Source organism: Hordeum vulgare, chromosome 6H (assembly GCF_904849725.1).
Source record: "Hordeum vulgare subsp. vulgare chromosome 6H, MorexV3_pseudomolecules_assembly, whole genome shotgun sequence".
Lineage (NCBI taxonomy): Eukaryota > Viridiplantae > Streptophyta > Magnoliopsida > Poales > Poaceae > Hordeum > Hordeum vulgare.
In genome coordinates, this window is record NC_058523.1 from 396,887,002 (window position 1) to 396,904,889 (window position 17,888).

Genomic DNA, 17,888 nt, shown 5'->3' on the forward strand with positions numbered 1-17,888 from the left:
AGAAAGGCTACAATTGATCCCCTATACTTGTGGGTTATCAGGAGCTCGCTCGTTAGTGGGAGAGAGAGGGGGTGGGGTGGGCCGCGGTTAAGCTTATGTTTCGTGGGTCGGGTGTAGTTTAGGTTTTATTTTTTATTTCTTTTCTATTTCTTCTCATATTTATATTTGATTTGAAACTATTTTTTGTTTTAAAAATACACTTTCCCTAAATTCATTCCTGGATGTTTTTGAACATGTGTACATTTTATTTGAGCACTTCGGTCAAATATTGTATGCACTTTATTTCAGGGCTTTACATAAATATTCTTTTTAAACATACTTACTTATCAAATAGTTTTCTTCTGTTTTATTCAACTTGATTTTCTCTTGACCCATCTTCACTTCATTAGAATATATTTTTTATTAATTTCCTTTCATCATGATTTCCTGGTTAACCCACTTTAGGGTTTTGTTGAGTTTCTAGTTCTGGTTGTTTAGGTTTAAATCAAGTCCTAACTAGGTTTTCATTACTTGCATATAACTTTTGACCTTTCTAAGTAATCGTTGAATGAACAACAAACGAGCAAATAATTTATGTGCAAAATTTCAGCTAGAGGCAAATAAGCATATGTTTTTATAGAAAAATATGTAATTCCCTCTGAAATTTTCAACATACCAGATTTTAGAAAAATCTCGGATGTGGCAAATACAATTTATGTTGTTTGTTTGCCACAACTGCATGCATCAAAGTGATAACCTGTCTTGGATATATTAGTCCCCTTGTATTTTGGCTTAAACTTTGATTTGATTGAATTACAACAAATAAATTATATACCACAAGAATAGTACCATTATAGACCTCTTTCAAATATGAATCCAACAATGTGAGTTTGGTGACATACTCCTTGCATTCGTATATATAGGACCTAATGTGTTTTTCGAGACTGTCTTTGACTATTGATAAAATAAATAGTATATGAGATGTATAATGTGAAAATTATGTCATTTAAAGCTTATTTCACGTATGAATCTGATGATATGCTTTATGTAACTTGCATGTCATATATTATTGCTCTAACATATAGTCAAACTTAGCCTCGAAACACAAATTAGGCCCAATATATATGGATAGAGCAAATACAATATTTAGTTAGTTAGTTAAAGTATGGTCAAAACGGGACACAAAATACCAAGAGAACCAATAAGCGATGTAGTGCTCCATAGAGTAAGTACAGTAAGGGGCTTGTAGCCCGCTTACATGGCACTTTTTCCTATGTGAAGCAGAGAGTCTTGAAAATGGGGGATGAGATCTCATGCAAGAACCTAGCTATGTACCAACTTCTAGGTAAATGCAATAAATATGAAAAAATAGAGAGAAGGTGAAAAGATATGTGCTCTTATAGCCAACCTCATAGCTAACCTTTTTGTATGAGTGACTATATTAGCGTCATATACATCATTTAAAGTTGTTCGTAGTGGAAAGTATCATACACTAGTGGAAACGGGCCATTAGTCTCGGTTCCAAAGGGCCTTTAGTCCCGATTTTCCAACGGAGACTAAGCAATTGGGACAAAAGGTCGAAACTTTTAGTCCCGGATGTGTTATGAACCGGCCCTAAAGGTGCTCCATGTGGCCGCTTTGGGGCACCAGGGGGTGGGGACCTTTAGGCCCAGTTGGTGACACCAACTCAGACTAAAAGGCCGCCACGGGTCAGCAGCTCCCAGGTGCTACTTTTTTAAAAGGGGTTTAGAGATTTTTGGAGGGTTTAGGGGTTTCAGATTGTGTTTCCCCCTTTTCTTTTTGTGTCCATCATCTTTTGTTCCTTATGCTTGTTGGTGTTTTCGATCGGTGCCAACTAGATGCTAGCTAGTACGTACATATAGCAATGAAGAAAGCATTACATGACATCATATTACTCCTCATCATTGTACATACAAGTTAAAAATCTCATCATCATTCTAGGTAAAATAGCATAAAAAGATGAACTCCTCATCATTCTGGTTGTTATCATAGTAGAAAATGACCAAGTTATCACAAGGTTGAAACACTAACTACTGCTCTCTCTCTCTCATGTGTAAAAAAGCATAATAAAGGCGAACTCCGACATCTCCATATTGAAGAACACGGATCAACCTATCTTCAACTTATGGGATGCGCAAGTATTCCTCTCCAAATGGTATCATAGATGCTTGTATTGAATTTCTCCATCCTTTAATTTTCAGAGTGTCTTCACTTTGAGATATCCTGTATTTACCACGAAAATTAACTAGGGTTGGCCGTAAGCTAACCTTTTGCAAATCACCGGTGGTAAACATCCATTTAGGCACGGTCTCTGGCAGGAGTACCTGTTGAAGAACATTAGTAATAATAATATTAGTTAGCAAACTAGTTTTGCTTAAGAACAATGTATAAAAAGATGGATTAGTGACGCAATGGTAAAAAAATCTTATAAAGTTGTCTAAAGTGATGTTATAAGGGCTCAACTGGTGCACTAGTCGCACATATCCATGATAAACATTGTCACTAATGTAAATTTTAGCATGATAGTCAACATCATGAATAAATGAGATGAGATGATTTTTCTCCAACCAAGTAAGCTCGGAGCCATAACTGTAGTAGGTCCGATCTATTATCTAACGTGTAGTTCTTATAGCACGGAAATAAGCTAATAATTGAAAATAAAGAAATTTAATCGGGAAGAGTACCAGATACTTTTCAATAATCAATATAAATTACCTAACAAATCTTTTGACAGAATGGACCTGGAGTTAGAACTGGAATCAAGTCATCCTCCGCATGCACCCAAATTTCTATATTATTATCACGAACATCATCATTACCAAGATCGAAGGTAATGTTCATGTCCTCATTCAACCCATATCCCTTGCAAAATGCTCTCCAATTAGAACAACAAAAACATGTGTGATCTTCATCATTTTTACCTTGACAACAAAAGTGATATGCTCTGTTCTTAGGTGAGCTTCTTAGGCTCTGTATTGTCCTTCTCTTTGAAATGAAACTTGTCCAAGACAGGAAATCTTGCATGACAGGGAACGCACTAGTCGAATTGTACAAAAGAAAATTAAAGGCTAACTAAAGCAAAAAAAAGCACACGGCATACTTGACTAACAAAAAATACACACCATCTTTACATATTGTAATAATTGGGAAGTCATCCGTCAGCTTGACGGTGAAGGACGTACCGTTGTCTAGGTGAGGATAACGGTCGCATATACCCCTATCATCCCAACACAAATGACACGCAAGGATCCTATCGTCGTCAGGCCACGCCATTTCCTGTGTCCATAATTCTATATCAGATTAAAAATGACGGACATTGGACAAATAAAAACCTATCCTAAAGGCTAAAACAACAAACAAACAAAAACCATGCAATGATGGACCTCCGACACTAAGAAGCTTAACTTTTTCTAGCAACAAAGTCAAAAGTGCTTGTCCTGCAATAGATCTCAAGAGCCAACAAGGTTCTCTTTCAGTTACAACCAAAATTCAACTTAATACATCTCGAATATTATCGAATATATTCTCGAATACATCTCTAGTATAATCTAGTTCACTCGATGTCCCTGGTCAAACTGATCACCCAAAGAGGTGTCGTTGTACTGAGGCGCGGGCGATGGACACCGACGGAGAAGGAACCATCACAGGATCATAGCTCGGGTGAGACCCCTGAAGAACCTGCCAGGTATTGGAGAACCTCGCGTCCAATGCAACCAAGTAGCAACGGACGTTCTCGTCCTCCTCCCTAACACGGCGACGTACCTCCTCCTCGGGGGCCGGCTGCCTCCGCACTGAAATTGCCCCACACGACCGCCACCAAAGAACCTCCGGGTCGACGACGGGAGCCCGGTTCCTCACTAAGATACACGCCTCGGAAGGTAGCACCTCCCAGTGCCAGCCCGGCGGAGCCTAGCCCCACACATGGCGCGTGATAATTCTCAAACGTATCTATAATTTTCGATAGTTTCACGCTCTTATCTTGTCTTATTTGGATATTTTATGTACCTTTTATATCTTTTTTGGGACTAACTTATTAATTCAGTGCCAAGTGCCGGTTCCTGTTTTTTCCGTGTTTTTGACTCTTTTTAGATCTGATTTTGGAACAGAGTCCAAACGGAAGAAAAACCCCGAAATGATTTTCCCTGAACGGAAGAAGACCAAGGGGCTTTTGGGCCAAGCCAAGTGGGCTCTAGGGAGAACACAAGCTCCCACCACGCCACCAGGGGGGAGGCGGCGGTGGGCAGGCTTGTGGCCTCCCTGGCCACCCCCTGACCTAGGTCTTTGGCCTATAAATTCCCAAATATTCCGCAAAAAATCACGGGAGCCTCGAAAATACCTTTCCGCCGCCGCAAGCTTCCGTTTCCGTGAGATCTCATCTGGATACCCTTCCCGGCGCCCTGCCGGAGGGGACTTTGGAGTTGGAGGGCTTCTTCATCATCATCATCGCCCGTCCAATGACTCGTGACTAGTTCACTTCAGACCTACGGGTCCGTAGTTAGTAGCTAGATGGCTTCTTCTCTCTCTTGAATCTTCAATACAAAATTCTCCATGATCTTCATGGAGATCTATCCAATGTAATCTTCTTTGGCAGTGTGTTTGTCGAGATCCGATGAATTGTGGATTTGTGATCAGATTATCTATGATATATATTTGAGTCTTTGCTGATTTCTTATATGCATGATTTGATATCCTTGTAAGTCTCTCCAAGTCTTGGATTTTGTTTGGCCAACTAGATCTTTGATTCTTGCAACGGGAGAAGTGCTTGGTTTTGGGTTCTACCATGTGGTGACCTTTCCCAGTGACAGTAGGGGCATCAAGGCACACATCAAGTAGTTGCCATCAAGGGTAAAAATATGGGGTTTTTATCATTGGTTTCAGATTATCCCTCTACATCATGTCATCTTGCTTAAGGCGTTACTCTGTTCTTATGGACTTAATACACTAGATGTGTGCTGGATAGCGGTCGATGTGTGGAGTAATAGTAGTAGATGCAGAAGGTATCGGTCTACTTGTTTTGGACGTGATGCCTATAGATATAATCATTGCATAGATATCATCACGACTTTGCACGATTCTATCAATTGCTCGACAGTAATTTGTTCACCCACCGTCTACTCGCTTTCATGAGAGAAGCCACTAGTAAACACTACGACCCCCGGGTCTATTCACATCCATCGTTTACACCTCCGCTTTTACTTTGCTTTGTTACTTTGTTGCTTTTAGTTCTCACTTGGCAAACAATCTATAAGGGATTGACAACCCCTTCATAGCGTTGGGTGCAAGCTTTTGTGTTTGTGCAGGATCTTGAGATACTCTTCCGCCGGATTGATACCTTGGTTCTCAAACTGAGGGAAATACTTACCGTCACTGTGCTACATCACCCTTTCCGCTTCGAGGGAACACCAACGCAAGGCTCCAAGGCCACGGGGGAAATCCTTTGCATACTTTCCTAGGAAGTCCCTTAAGGCCTAGCCGCAGCTGAAGGATTCCTGGTGCCAACGACACAACTATTTCTGGCGCCGTTGCAAGGGATACACAGCAAACATCAGAAGTATTTATGGCGCCGTTGCCGGGGAGGAGAAACCAAGATCTATCCAAGTAGGTCTCACAAACTCTTATCTTGCATTTACTTTTGTTGCCAGTTGCCTCTCGTTTTCCTCTCCCCCACTTCACATTTTCCGTTTTCATTTGCCCTTCTCCTTCGTTGTTTTCTTTTGCCTTTGCCGTTTCCCTTTGCCGGTTTTATCACTTGCTTGTGTGCTTGTTTGTTTGTTGAAGTCATCATGGCTGAAAACACCAAACTTTGTGACTTCTCAGCACTAATAATAATTATTTTATTAGTACTCCGATTGCTCCCGCCACTAGTGCGGAATTGTATGAAATCAACGCAGCTTTGTTGAATCTTGTTATGAAAGAGCAATTTTGTGGCCTTCCTAGTGAAGATGTCGCATCCCATCTCAATACCTTCATTGAGCTTTGTGATATGCAAAAGAAAAGAGATGTGGATAATGACGTGATTAAGTTGAGACTTTTTCCTTTCTCGTTGCGAGATCGCGCAAAAACTTGGTTTTCTTCTTTGCCTAAAAATAGTATCGATTCTTGGGATAAGTGCAAAGATGCTTACATATCCAAGTATTTTCCGCCGGCTAAGATCATCTCCTTACATAACGATATCACGAATTTCAAGCAACTTGATCATGAACACGTTGCACAATCTTGGGAGAGGATGAAGCTTATGATTAGAAATTGTCCCGCTCATGGCTTGAGTTTGTTGATTATTATACAAATCTTTTACGGTGGCTTGAATTTCGCTTCTCGCAATATCTTGGACTCCTCCTCAGGTGGAACGTTCATGGAAATCACATTAGGAGACGCTACAAAACTCCTAGACAATATCATGACCAACTACTCTCAATGGCACACTAAAAGGTCGCCTGCTAGCAAAAAGGTGCACGCTATAGAAGAGATTAACTCGCTTAGTGCTAAGATGGATGAGTTGATGAATTTGGTTGCTACTAGAAACTCTACCGTAGATCCTAATGGCATGCCACTATCTTCTTTGATTGAGAGTAGCAACGCTAGTTTGGACGTGAATTTTGTTGGTCGGAACAATTTTGGCAACAATAATGCTTTTAGAGGAAACTATGTTCCTAGGCCTTTTCCTAGTAACTCCTCTAACAATTATGGCAATTCCTACGGCAACACTTATGGAGATCACAACAAATTACCCTCTGATCTAGAGAGTAATATCAAAGAGTTCATCAACTCTCAAAATATTTTCAATGCGTCCATAGAGGAAAAACTACTCAAAATTGACAATTTGGCTAAGAGCGTTGATAGGATGTCTTGTGATATTGACGCTTTAAAAGTTAGATGCGCTCCTCCCAAGGTCAACTTGGATGAAACTTTGAAAGCTATGTGTATCTCCATGAATGAGAGCAAAGAAAGAACCGCCCAAATTCGCGCTAGACATGAATGGTTTAAAAAGGTGCGTTCTAGTGATGCAAATCAAGAAGATCTTAAAGTGCTTGGTGTGTCTCCTCTTGCATCTTTGTATTCGCGTGTCAAATCTACTTATGTAGGGGCTGGATATGAATCCACTTCCGTTGAAAAATGCCCCAATGATTCGGATACCACTTGTCTTGATGATAAAGGTGTGGAGAGTGGAAGAGAAGAAGTCAAAATTTTGGGTATTAATGAAACTCCCACTTTGGATTTCAAGGAATTCAATTATGATAATTGCTCCTTGTTTGAATGCATTTCTTTGATGCAATCCATTGCAAACTCTCCACATGCTTATAGCCAATGCAAAGCCTTTACCGCACATATCGTAGATGCTATGATGAAATCTCTTCAAGAGAAGCTCGAACTAGAAGTCTCTATACCTAGAAAACTTCATGATGAGTGGTAACCTACTATCAAAATCAAGATCAAAAACTATGAGTGCAATGCTTTGTGTGATTTGGGTGCTAGTGTTTCCGCGATTCCAAAGTCTTTATGTGATATTCTTGGTTTTCATGAGAGTGAAGAGTGTTCTCTTAATTTGCATCTTGCGGATTCTACTGTCAAGAAACCCATGGGGAGGATCGATGATGTTCTTATTGGTGCAAATAAGAACTATGTACCCATGGATTTCATTGTACTTGACATAGGTTGCAATCCTTCATGTCCCATTATTCTTGGTATACCTTTCCTAAGGACTATTGGTGCTATCATCGATATGAAGGAAGGGAATATTAGATTTCAATTTCCTTTAAAGAAGGGCATGGAGCACTTTCCTAGAAAGAAGATAAGATTGCCTTATGAATCTATGATGAGGGCTACCTATGGTTTGAGCACCAAAGATGACTATACGTGATTTCATCACCTTTCGCCTAGCTAAGGGCGTTAAACAAAAGCGCTTGTTCGGAGGCAACCCAACGAATTTATCCTTTTTCTTTCTGTTTTGTGTTTTCTACACTTTCATAATTCTGTTATGATTGTGTTTTTGTGTTTCTTTTTGCTTTTGTGCCAAGCAAAACCGTTATGATTAGTCTTTGGGATGATCGTTTGGTCATGCTGGAATCTATACTACTATTAAACAATCGAACAAGAATTACACTACAGACACCCCATCAAACGTCCCACACAAAAAACAACCAATCAGCACCCCACGATTAATCCCACAGATCTTAATCTAACAGCCCTCGTTAATCCACCATCTGCTGGGTGTACTTAGCAATTACAATTGGTTGAACATACTCCACCAATGAAACTTCCAATCACGCAAGAAAAGAAAAGAGAAGAACAGGCCCAGCAACGTCCCCTGTAATCACGGGACCATCCAGCCACCAGGATCATGGGCGACGTTGACATTGGAGATTGGCATGCCCCCTCCCCCTCCTCTTCCCCGCCGCCCCCCTTCCCGTCCTCCGCGCGGAGTCCTGACCCGGGGCGGCGCGATGGCGGCGACGGCCAGGGCGACCGCGGAGATCGTGCGGGAGATCGCGGCCGTGGGCGCCATCGACCTGGCCGCTGCCGCGGAGCCGCTGCGGGCCGACTGCCTCCGCCTCGCATGCAAGGTGTCCCTGCTCACGCACCTCGTCGCCGAGGCGGCGGGGGAGGACGGCGCGGCCGAGCCCGAGGCGACGGCCTGGGTGGCCGACCTGCTCCGGGCGCCGCTGCGGGTCGAGTTGGGCAGCCGCCCCCTTGTCCTCCAGATGGTCCACGACCCCACCGCCCTCGATCCCCGCTGCCGCTTCCAGGTGCGTGACGCGGTTCACCTCTTCTAGGGTTCCCCCCCCCCCTTCGTTCCCCTCACAGATCAAGTCTGGTGCTCCTGGTAAACGCATGCGAGCGGCTGATTAGCGTGGGTATTGCGAACATATTACTTGCCCATGCTGGAAGAGGTGGAAGCAGTGGGATGACTGAGGCAGTTCCTGAGATAGCACGCGCGGCTGCACGATCATGGCTTGCTCCTCTTACTGAAATTGCATGTGATCGGCTTGCATTTGTCCTGCAAAGCTTATTTGACCTTGCAATGGAGCGCAGCCGCACTGATGATTCAAGATGTAAGACTTGGCATTTTTATTTTGCTGGGGTTCATCTTGCTTCTGGCCTTATTTAGTAGTCCAATTATTATTGTGTATTACTTTTCTATCGCAGGCTAGGATGACTTAGCTGCCGCGCTTGCTTGAATCAATTCCCTTTGAATCAATTCTTCTGTTGTTTGTTTATATTCAGAATCAATTGTACAGTATTATTGTTGATACAATTTATTCCAGCAACTTTTTGTTAGTAGATGGGATAATAATTTTATAGACTACATGTGATTTCTTCCATGGTTTGTCCTGAATAATTTGCCAACACGATGCAGGTTTATGTGATTAGCACCTGCTGGCAAAATCAAGTGCCACACAAAGTGCTGAACTATTTTCAAATAATTGACAATTTGGCACCTAGGCTAATCATCAGTATGTGTTCAAGGATAAAGAAAGGTATGAGCCTGAGCTTCTTATATTTCTATATACGTTTGACATTTAAGTTTAACCAGTTAGAAGATGTTTCAAAATCATTTGTAATAGATTTATTTTCTTGTTATATCTCTAGGCAATATTTTCAAGTTGTTAGCCATGCAAAAGGGCAAGCTAGCTGATTGGTTGTGTGCAGTGGCAAATCTTGACAGAAAATAAAGGAAGGGCTCAATGTTAACAATGTGAAGAAAAAACATTAACTATCAGTTTTTTAGTTTAGATAATGTTTTTTTATGATTAATACTAGCAATTTTTGTTTTCTAATTTTTGGAGGGGTAGCTTAAGCCTGTTGAAGCACCCCCGTGGATTCGCCACTGGTTGTGTGCAGTACTCTGGTTTTCAGGTTTCTTCTTACATGGATTCTTTGTTGTATTTCAATAAGGATCCAGATCAATGATTTTGCAATGAACACATGTGTGAGTATGACTTTGACCCAACCTGCATCAGCCTTGGTGTGCCACCGGCATCTCTGTAGCATGCGTCTGATCATGTGATGCTAACTTCGAATATATTTTTTTTACAGGTGGTGGAAGGGGCCTTGAGATTTCCATGTTGGGGAAGAAGTGGTCTTTTGCTGCAGGGAAGGGAAGGGCACCAGGTGATTCATTTTTCTCTATCAATTTGTCATTGATTTTATATATTTTTTGAGGAGTCGGTCACTTGTATGGAGAACTGGGTACATGATGATCGGTAGGATGGAAAGAGATTGCACTGAGTATGCTCTATAGTTCATTGGCTGCCATTGAGGAAGTGAGCTGAAGTGTTTAAAGTTTTTCTGAACCTTTTCCTAGAGTACAATCCTCTGGTGTCCTCAACAGACACTGCCAATTCACACTTCATCCTAGCTGGCACTGAATGTTTGCACGCAAGAGTTAATCTACCATAGTACTTCAAAATCTATATTATTTGCTACTGGCCAAGCTACCTGTGAGCGAGTTGTGAAAGATAAATATGTTCATCAATCCATTTAATTGCAAATTACAAGTGTCTTCCTTATGATTTTAGGATTTGGTTGTATAAGCACTGAATATTTGTAAGCATACCCTTGTTTTAGCATAGACATGTGAGGGACAATCAAAATGCTGCTGGAAAAGGAACAAAAGTATACTTGTATATATACTGCAATCTTGAGACACATGCCTATTTTACCTGGAGTATCAAAGCAAAAGATTATTTGCGAACCCAATTAATGATACTCTTCTAGGTTTCAGATTACCAACCATCAGTGCCTTATTTTGAAGAGGATTATACAATCTTCATATTGGAGATGGCCAGTTACAGTTTCATCTAAACAATGGGGTTTGAAACTTTTGCAGGGCCTAGATTTGAGAATGCTGGAGTGTGTAGACATTCCCATACCATCATATTGGGGGTCTGTAGTCCGGTCTTATATTTCTTACCCTGAGCATTATGTACTATCTCACATGTTCACTTAAATTGTACCATCTTATTTGTTGTCTGATTTTTGTTTGTTTATAATAATGCAGGGAGAGATAAGGAAGTACTAATTTGTTATGGCTTTATTTATGCCGCTCTCGTGGTACACTCGCTTTGCCTATCCACTGAGAAAGGAGGATGGTGGATTCAATATTTCATAGTTTCTTGCGTATTTGAGTTCTCAATTTTATGTAAATGTTGTATAGTATTTGTGTTGATGCGTTTGTTCTTGTAGATGCATTCTCACACATATGATCCTTTATATTCACATTTATTGACACTTATTTTGATGTGTTATTATTTTCTCTCATTACTTTTGTGTTGCTTCCTAGACTTTCTTGAAGAACAAATATTAAATTCTGAATTCATTTGAGACCTTGCCATCTTTATAATGAATAATATATAAGAGAGTGTTCATACCATGTGTCTCTTCACACTTACTTTGTGGGGTTTAGACTGTTTTAGGTCAATGAAGTGGTTATGATATGTTTGAGAACACAATTCAAATCTGAAATTTTGAGAACACAATTTTTAGAACTGTGGCATTACAAAATACGAGTAGTTGTTTCGATTGAGGATTAAAGTAGAGGCATTGCTAAAATTTTAATATAAAAAGCAATTTATAAATTATTTGTTTAGTCATGTGTTGCACGTGCATGCTAACTAGTGCTGGAAAAGACAGAAACTTTCTGCTCACGAAAAGAATTTTCAATGTTTTTCTGTAAGAGATTTTGAGTTGATTCTTTTTGCTGCTGATTGCTACGCAAATGTTTCAGACTGTCATAATTTTTCAGAATTTTTGAAGTAACAGAGGTATACGAAATATACAGATTGCTACAGACTGGTCTGCTGTTAGCAGATTATGTTTTTGTTGTGTTGGTTCCTTATTTTGATAAAACTATGGATAGTATCGGGGGGTATTAGCCATGGAAGATTGAAAGTACAGTAACCCAACATCAGCACAAGTAGAATTTAAGTTTGCTACAGTACCTAAGGAAGTGGTGGTTTGTTTTCTTGTACTAATGTTATCACGAGTTTCTGTTTAAGTTTCGTGTTGTGAAGTTTTCAAGTTTTGGGTGAAGTTCTTATGGACAAAGAGATAAAGAGTGGCAAGAGCTCAAGCTTGGGGATGCCCAAGGCACCCATAGAGATTCAAGGATGCGGTAAAAGCCTAAGCTTGGGGATGCCCCGGGAAGGCATCCCCTCTCTCGTCTTCAATCCATCGGTAACGTTCCTTGGGGCTATATTTTTATTCACCACATGTTATGTGTTTTTGCTTGGAGCGTCTTGTATCGTAGGATTCTTTTATTTTTGTTGTGTCACAATCATCCTTGCTGCACACCTAGAGAGAGAGACATGCACACACCGTGATTTTGTCGAGCTTCACTTATATCTTTTCGTAACAATTCAGCTCACATGTGCTTCACTTATATCTTTTGAGCTAGATACTTTTGCTCTGTGTGCTTCACTTATATCTTTTAGAGCACAGTGGTGCATGGCTTGGTAGTTTCTCTATGCTTTGAAAGTAGTCTCAAAAGGGGTAGTTATCCAAAGGGATACGAAAACTTCCACCTTCATGTGCATTGAATAGTTAGAGAAGTTTGATTCATCTCAATTAGTTTTGAGTTGTGGTTATGGTAATATTGAAGTCATGCTAATAAGGTGTTGTGGATCTAGAAATACTTGTGTTGCAGTTAGTGATTCCCGTAGCATGCACGTATGGTGAACCGCTATGTGATGAAATCTGAGCATGATTAGTATATTGATTGTCATCCTTTGCGTGGCGGTCGGGATCGCGCGATGGTTTTTACCTACCAACCCTTCCCCTAGGAGTATGTGTTGAATGCTTTGTTTCGATTACTAATAAAACTTTTGCAACAAGTATATGAGTTCTTCATGACTAATGTTGAGTCCATGGTTTATATGCACTTTCACCTTCCACCATCACCATCTTCTTAGTGTCGTGCAACTTTCGCCGGTGCACAAAACCCACCATTAGCCTCCCTCAAAACAGCCACCATACCTACCTACTATGGATTTTCCAAAGTCATTCCAAGATATATTGCCATGCAACTACCACCATGACATGTGCCACCACGTCTACATTGCCATTGCATGATCGTAAGATAGCTAGCATGATGTTTCCATTGATGTCTATGCCATGCTAGATCATTGCCACGGTACACTACCGAAGGCATTCCATATAGAGTCATCGTTACTCTAAGTTTTGAGTTGAAAGTGTGATGATCATCATTAATGGAGCATTGTCCCATGTGAGGAAATAAAAGAGGCCAAAGAAGCCCATGAAAAAAAAAGAGGCCAAAGAGCCCACCAAATAAAAAAAATGAGAGAAAAAGAGAGAAGGGACAATGCAACCACTTTTTCCACACTTGTGCATACTAAGCACCATGATCTTCATGATTGAGAGTCTCTTGTTTCGTCACCACCATATTGCTAGTAGAAAATTTTCATTATATAACTTGGCTTGTATATTCCAATGATAGGCTTCCTCAAAATTGCCTTAGGTCTTCGTGAGCAAGCAAGTTGGATGCACACCCACTAGTTTTCTTTAAGAGCTTTCACATACTCGTAGCTCTAGTGCATCATTTGTATGGCAATCTCTACTCATTCGCATTGATATCTATTGATGAGCATCTCCACAGCTCATTGATATGCCTAGTTAATGTGACTATCTTCTCCTTTTTGTCTTGCAACCTCCACTACATTCCACACCATCTATAGTGCTATAACCATGGCTCACGCTCATTTATTGCGTGAGAGTTGAAAAGGTTTGAGAAAGTAAAGGTGTGAAACAATTACTTGGCCAATACCAGGGTTGTGCATGATTTAAATTCATTGTGCAATGATGATAGAGCATAGCCAATACCAGGGATAACTTTCTTTTGGCCTTGTTATTTTGAAAGTTCATGATTACTTTGCTAGTTTGCTTGAATTATTATTGTTTCCACGTCAATAGCAAACTATTGTTTTGAATCTAATGGACCTGAACATTCATGTCACATAAGAGGAATTACAAAGGACACCTATGCTAGGTAGCATGAAAGCATCAAAAATTCATTCTTATCACTTCCCTACTCGAGGACGAGCAGGAGTTAAGCTTGGGGATGCTTGATACGTCTCAAATGTATCTATAATTTTTTATGGTTTCACGTTGTTATCTGGTCTTCTCTGGATGTTTTATGTACCTTTTATATATTTTCTGGGACTTACTTATTAATTCAGTGCCAAGTGCCAGTTCCTGTTTTTTCTGTGTTTTTGACTCTTTTCAGATCTGATTTTGGAACGGAGTCCAAACGGAAGAAAACCCCCGAAATGATTTTTTCCCGAACGGAAGAAGACCAAGGGGCTTTTGGTCCAAGCCAGGTGGGCTCCAGGGAGCCCACAAGCTCCCTCCACGCCACCAGGGGGAGGCGGCGGTGGGCAGGCTTGTGGCCTCCCTGGCCGCCCCCTGACCTAGGTCTTTGGCCTATAAATTCCCAAATATTCCGCAAAAAATCAGGGGAGCCTCGAAAATACTTTTCCGCCGCAGCAAGCTTCTGTTTCCGCGAGATCTCATCTGGAGACCCTTCCCAGCGCCCTGCCGGAGAGGACTCTGGAGTTGGAGGGCTTCTTCATCATCATCATCGCCCCTCCAATGACTCGTGAGTAGTTCACTTCAGACCTACAAGTCCGTAGTTAGTAGCTAGATGGCTTCTTCTCTCTCTTGGATCTTCAATACAAAGTTCTCCATGATCTTCATGGAGATCTATCCGATGTAATCTTCTTCGGCGGTGTGTTTGTCGAGATCCGATGAATTGTGGATTTGTGATCAGATTATCTATGATATATATTTGAGTCTTTGCTGATTTGTTATATGCATGATTTGATATCCTTGTAAGTCTCTCCGAGTCTTGGGTTTTGTTTGGCCAACTAGATCTTTGATTCTTGCAATGGGAGAAGTGCTTGGTTTTGGGTTCTACCATGTGGTGACCTTTCCCAGTGACAGTAGGGGAAGCAAGGCACACATCAAGTAGTTGCCATCAAGGGTAAAAAGATGGGGGTTTTATCATTGGTTTGAGATTATCCCTCTACATCATGTCATCTTGCTTAAGGCATTACTCTGTTCTTATGAACTTAATACACTAGATGCATGCTGGATAGCGGTCGACGTGTGGAGTAATAGTAGTAGATGCAGAAAGTATCGGTCTACTTGTTTTGGATGTGATGCCTATAGATATAATCATTGCATAGATATCGTCACGACTTTGCGCGGTTCTATCAATTGCTCGACAGTAATTTGTTCACCCACCGTCCACTCGCTTTCATGAGAGAAGCCACTAGTAAACACTACGGCCCCCGGGTCTATTCACATCCATCGTTTACACCTCCACTTTTATTTTGCTTTGTTACTTTGTTGCTTTCAGATCTCACTTGGCAAACAATCTATAAGGGATTGACAACCCCTTCATAGCGTTGGGTGCAAGCTTTTGTGTTTGTGCAGGATCTTGAGATACTCTTCCTCCGGATTGATACCTTGGTTCTCAAACTAAGGGAAATACTTACCGTCGTTGTGCTACATCACCCTTTCCGCTTCGAGGGAACACCAACGCAAGGCTCCAAGGCCACGGGGGAATCCTTTGCATACTTGCCTAGGAAGTCCCTTAAGGCGTAGCCGCAACTGAAGGATTCCTGGTGCCATCGACACAACTATTTCTGGCGCCGTTGCAAGGGATACACGGCAAACATCAGTGCCTCTCAAGAAGGTTGTCGCCACCGAGTCGACGACGAGGATGCGGGATGGGTGTGACATCCTCATCTTAAGCTAGAGTGATCTCACGCTAATGGTGCCACGTCATCGTAAGTTCTATCGTTGATCTCGCGTTAGTTCAAAACAATTATAATTTGAAATATAAAAAACTCAAACGGGGAAAGTTATCGAATGCGAAAATAAAGATGTCGCTTGAGTTATAAAAATCCCCTAATGATATATAAAAGTAAATCGGGCATTTTGGAAATTGTTTATAAACCCTATATATTTAGAAGAGAAACTATAAAACAAAAAAATATAAACAAAAGAAAGTATTTAAAAAAAGAATAAAAAAACAAAAAGGAAAACCCTGTGGCGCAACTAGGCCTAGTGGCCCCGCACGCCACTACACCCCACCAGCCCACTAACCCACGGGGTATAAAGGACCCCCCTGGAACCCTAAGTCTCACCCACGTCACGCCACTCTCTCCCCTGCCGGTCGCCAGGGGAACCCCCATGCGCCACCCTGGCCTCGTCTCCCCCCCCCCATCGCTAACTCTCCCTCTCCCCACGAGCCCCCCGGGAGCACTCGCTCCCCTCACGCCCTCGCAACCCTCTCCCCTCCCATATCCCATCTATCCCCCTCTTGCTCCCTCCCTCCCTCGCTGACTCCCACCATCCCACAACCGAACCACCTCCCCTGAATCGGTCACCAACCCCCCTCGCTCCCCCACCTCTTCCCCTTAGGAGCGCCTTCCCTGGCTCCCCTCCCTGGCGCCCGTCGCTCCTACCCCTCACCCAGCGCCCCGCGACGCCTCCGCTTGTCTCCGCTCGCCCCTGCATGCAACCACCAACACCACCCCACTTCGGCGACCTCCGCAACCGGCGCCCTCGGCCGGCCCTTCTCTCACCCGGCCGGCCCCATCGTCACCAACTTCGCCGTCCTCAGACGCCGAGCCCCTCTCCTCGCCGGCCTCCTATCTGGCCCTGACGGCCAACCGCGCCACCGGCCGCCCCACCGCTGGTGCCATCTCCATCACCCCGTCGACACCGCGCCACCGGCTTCCCCGTCCTCCTCCTCAACGGCTCCACCGAGCCTCGACGCCCCGTTCCCCGGCAACGCCGGTGAGCCCTTTTTGGGCTCTTCCCACCCCTTCCTTCCGTTTCACGCCCCGGCTCCGTTTCGACAATTACTTTCTCGTTCCGGCGTCATTAGGATCCTCTAGGTGGAGGTGGAGATAACCTCCTCTCTCTATGTTAGAGAGTTTTCTATGAAGCAGAGAGATGTGAGATGTGTAGAGAGTTGAGTTAGATAGAAAAGAAAAAACAATAATGTATATGTGTATGTAGGTATGTATGTATGTATTGCGTATATATGCATGTAGGTAGGGAAATACTTTGTGTATATGTGTGTATATGTGGCCTATGTCGCTTACTGGTGGGGCCAAACCCCCACTCCCACTTACACGGAGACCCCACGCGTTGTTAAAGAAAAATGAAAATAAAAATTTAAAATAAAATTATATTTTTAATTACATAAATCAATGAATAAATAATTAGATATATTATTTAATTAATTAGTTAATTAATTAAATGGATAATTAAGTAATTAGAATAATTAGTGTATGACACGTGGGTCCCCCACTAAATTAATATGACTAAATTAATATTTAAACTTAATTAATAAATTGTGTCTATGACACGTAGGACCCACTAGTCAGTTGATCAGTCAACTGTTGATGTCAGCATGACATCATGCTGATGTCATAATAGCATTTAATTAAATTAATTAAATCTGTTTTTAATTCCTAAATAATTAATAAAACTTTAAAAATTAATATAAAATAATCCGTAAGTCAAATCAAACTATTTTCAACATGAAAGTTGATCAGCAGAACGAGATGAACCACGATACACGGTCCATTCGTCTGTCACGCGTCCCTAGCGTAGCAAACATGGAACTTTTCCATCGTTTTCAGTGTGACCCGTAATAGCCCGAGACCCGGAAAATATCGTCAGATATTCTTCCGACCCGTCTGCGACGGATGTTACTACGTTAGCTCATGCCTAGACTGGATATTGCCATGTCATGCTTAGTGTTGCACATGTTGTTGTTATTTATTGTTTCTCCCCCCTCTTCTTACCAGTAGACCCCGATGCTGACGCTGCTGCCGGGTACACCTACGACCCTG

The 17,888-nt window shown here is 42.0% G+C and overlaps 1 protein-coding gene and 1 long non-coding RNA gene across 3 annotated transcripts; both read left to right on the forward strand.

Moving 5' to 3' along the window:
* Nucleotides 1-8,441: 8,441 nt before the first annotated feature.
* Nucleotides 8,442-8,771, forward strand: LOC123405518. The gene has a single exon (XM_045099175.1). The coding sequence runs from the start codon at nucleotides 8,442-8,444 to the stop codon at nucleotides 8,769-8,771; it is 330 nt and encodes a 109-aa protein (XP_044955110.1).
* Nucleotides 8,772-9,821: 1,050 nt separating this feature from the next.
* Nucleotides 9,822-10,967, forward strand: LOC123404407. Of its 2 annotated transcripts, none has more exons than XR_006611785.1 (3): nucleotides 9,822-9,928; nucleotides 10,036-10,110; nucleotides 10,717-10,967. It is a non-coding gene; the product is annotated as an uncharacterized LOC123404407 (long non-coding RNA). The 2 variants fall into 2 exon arrangements; XR_006611786.1 differs by having other exon boundaries at nucleotides 10,829-10,967.
* Nucleotides 10,968-17,888: the final 6,921 nt, after the last annotated feature.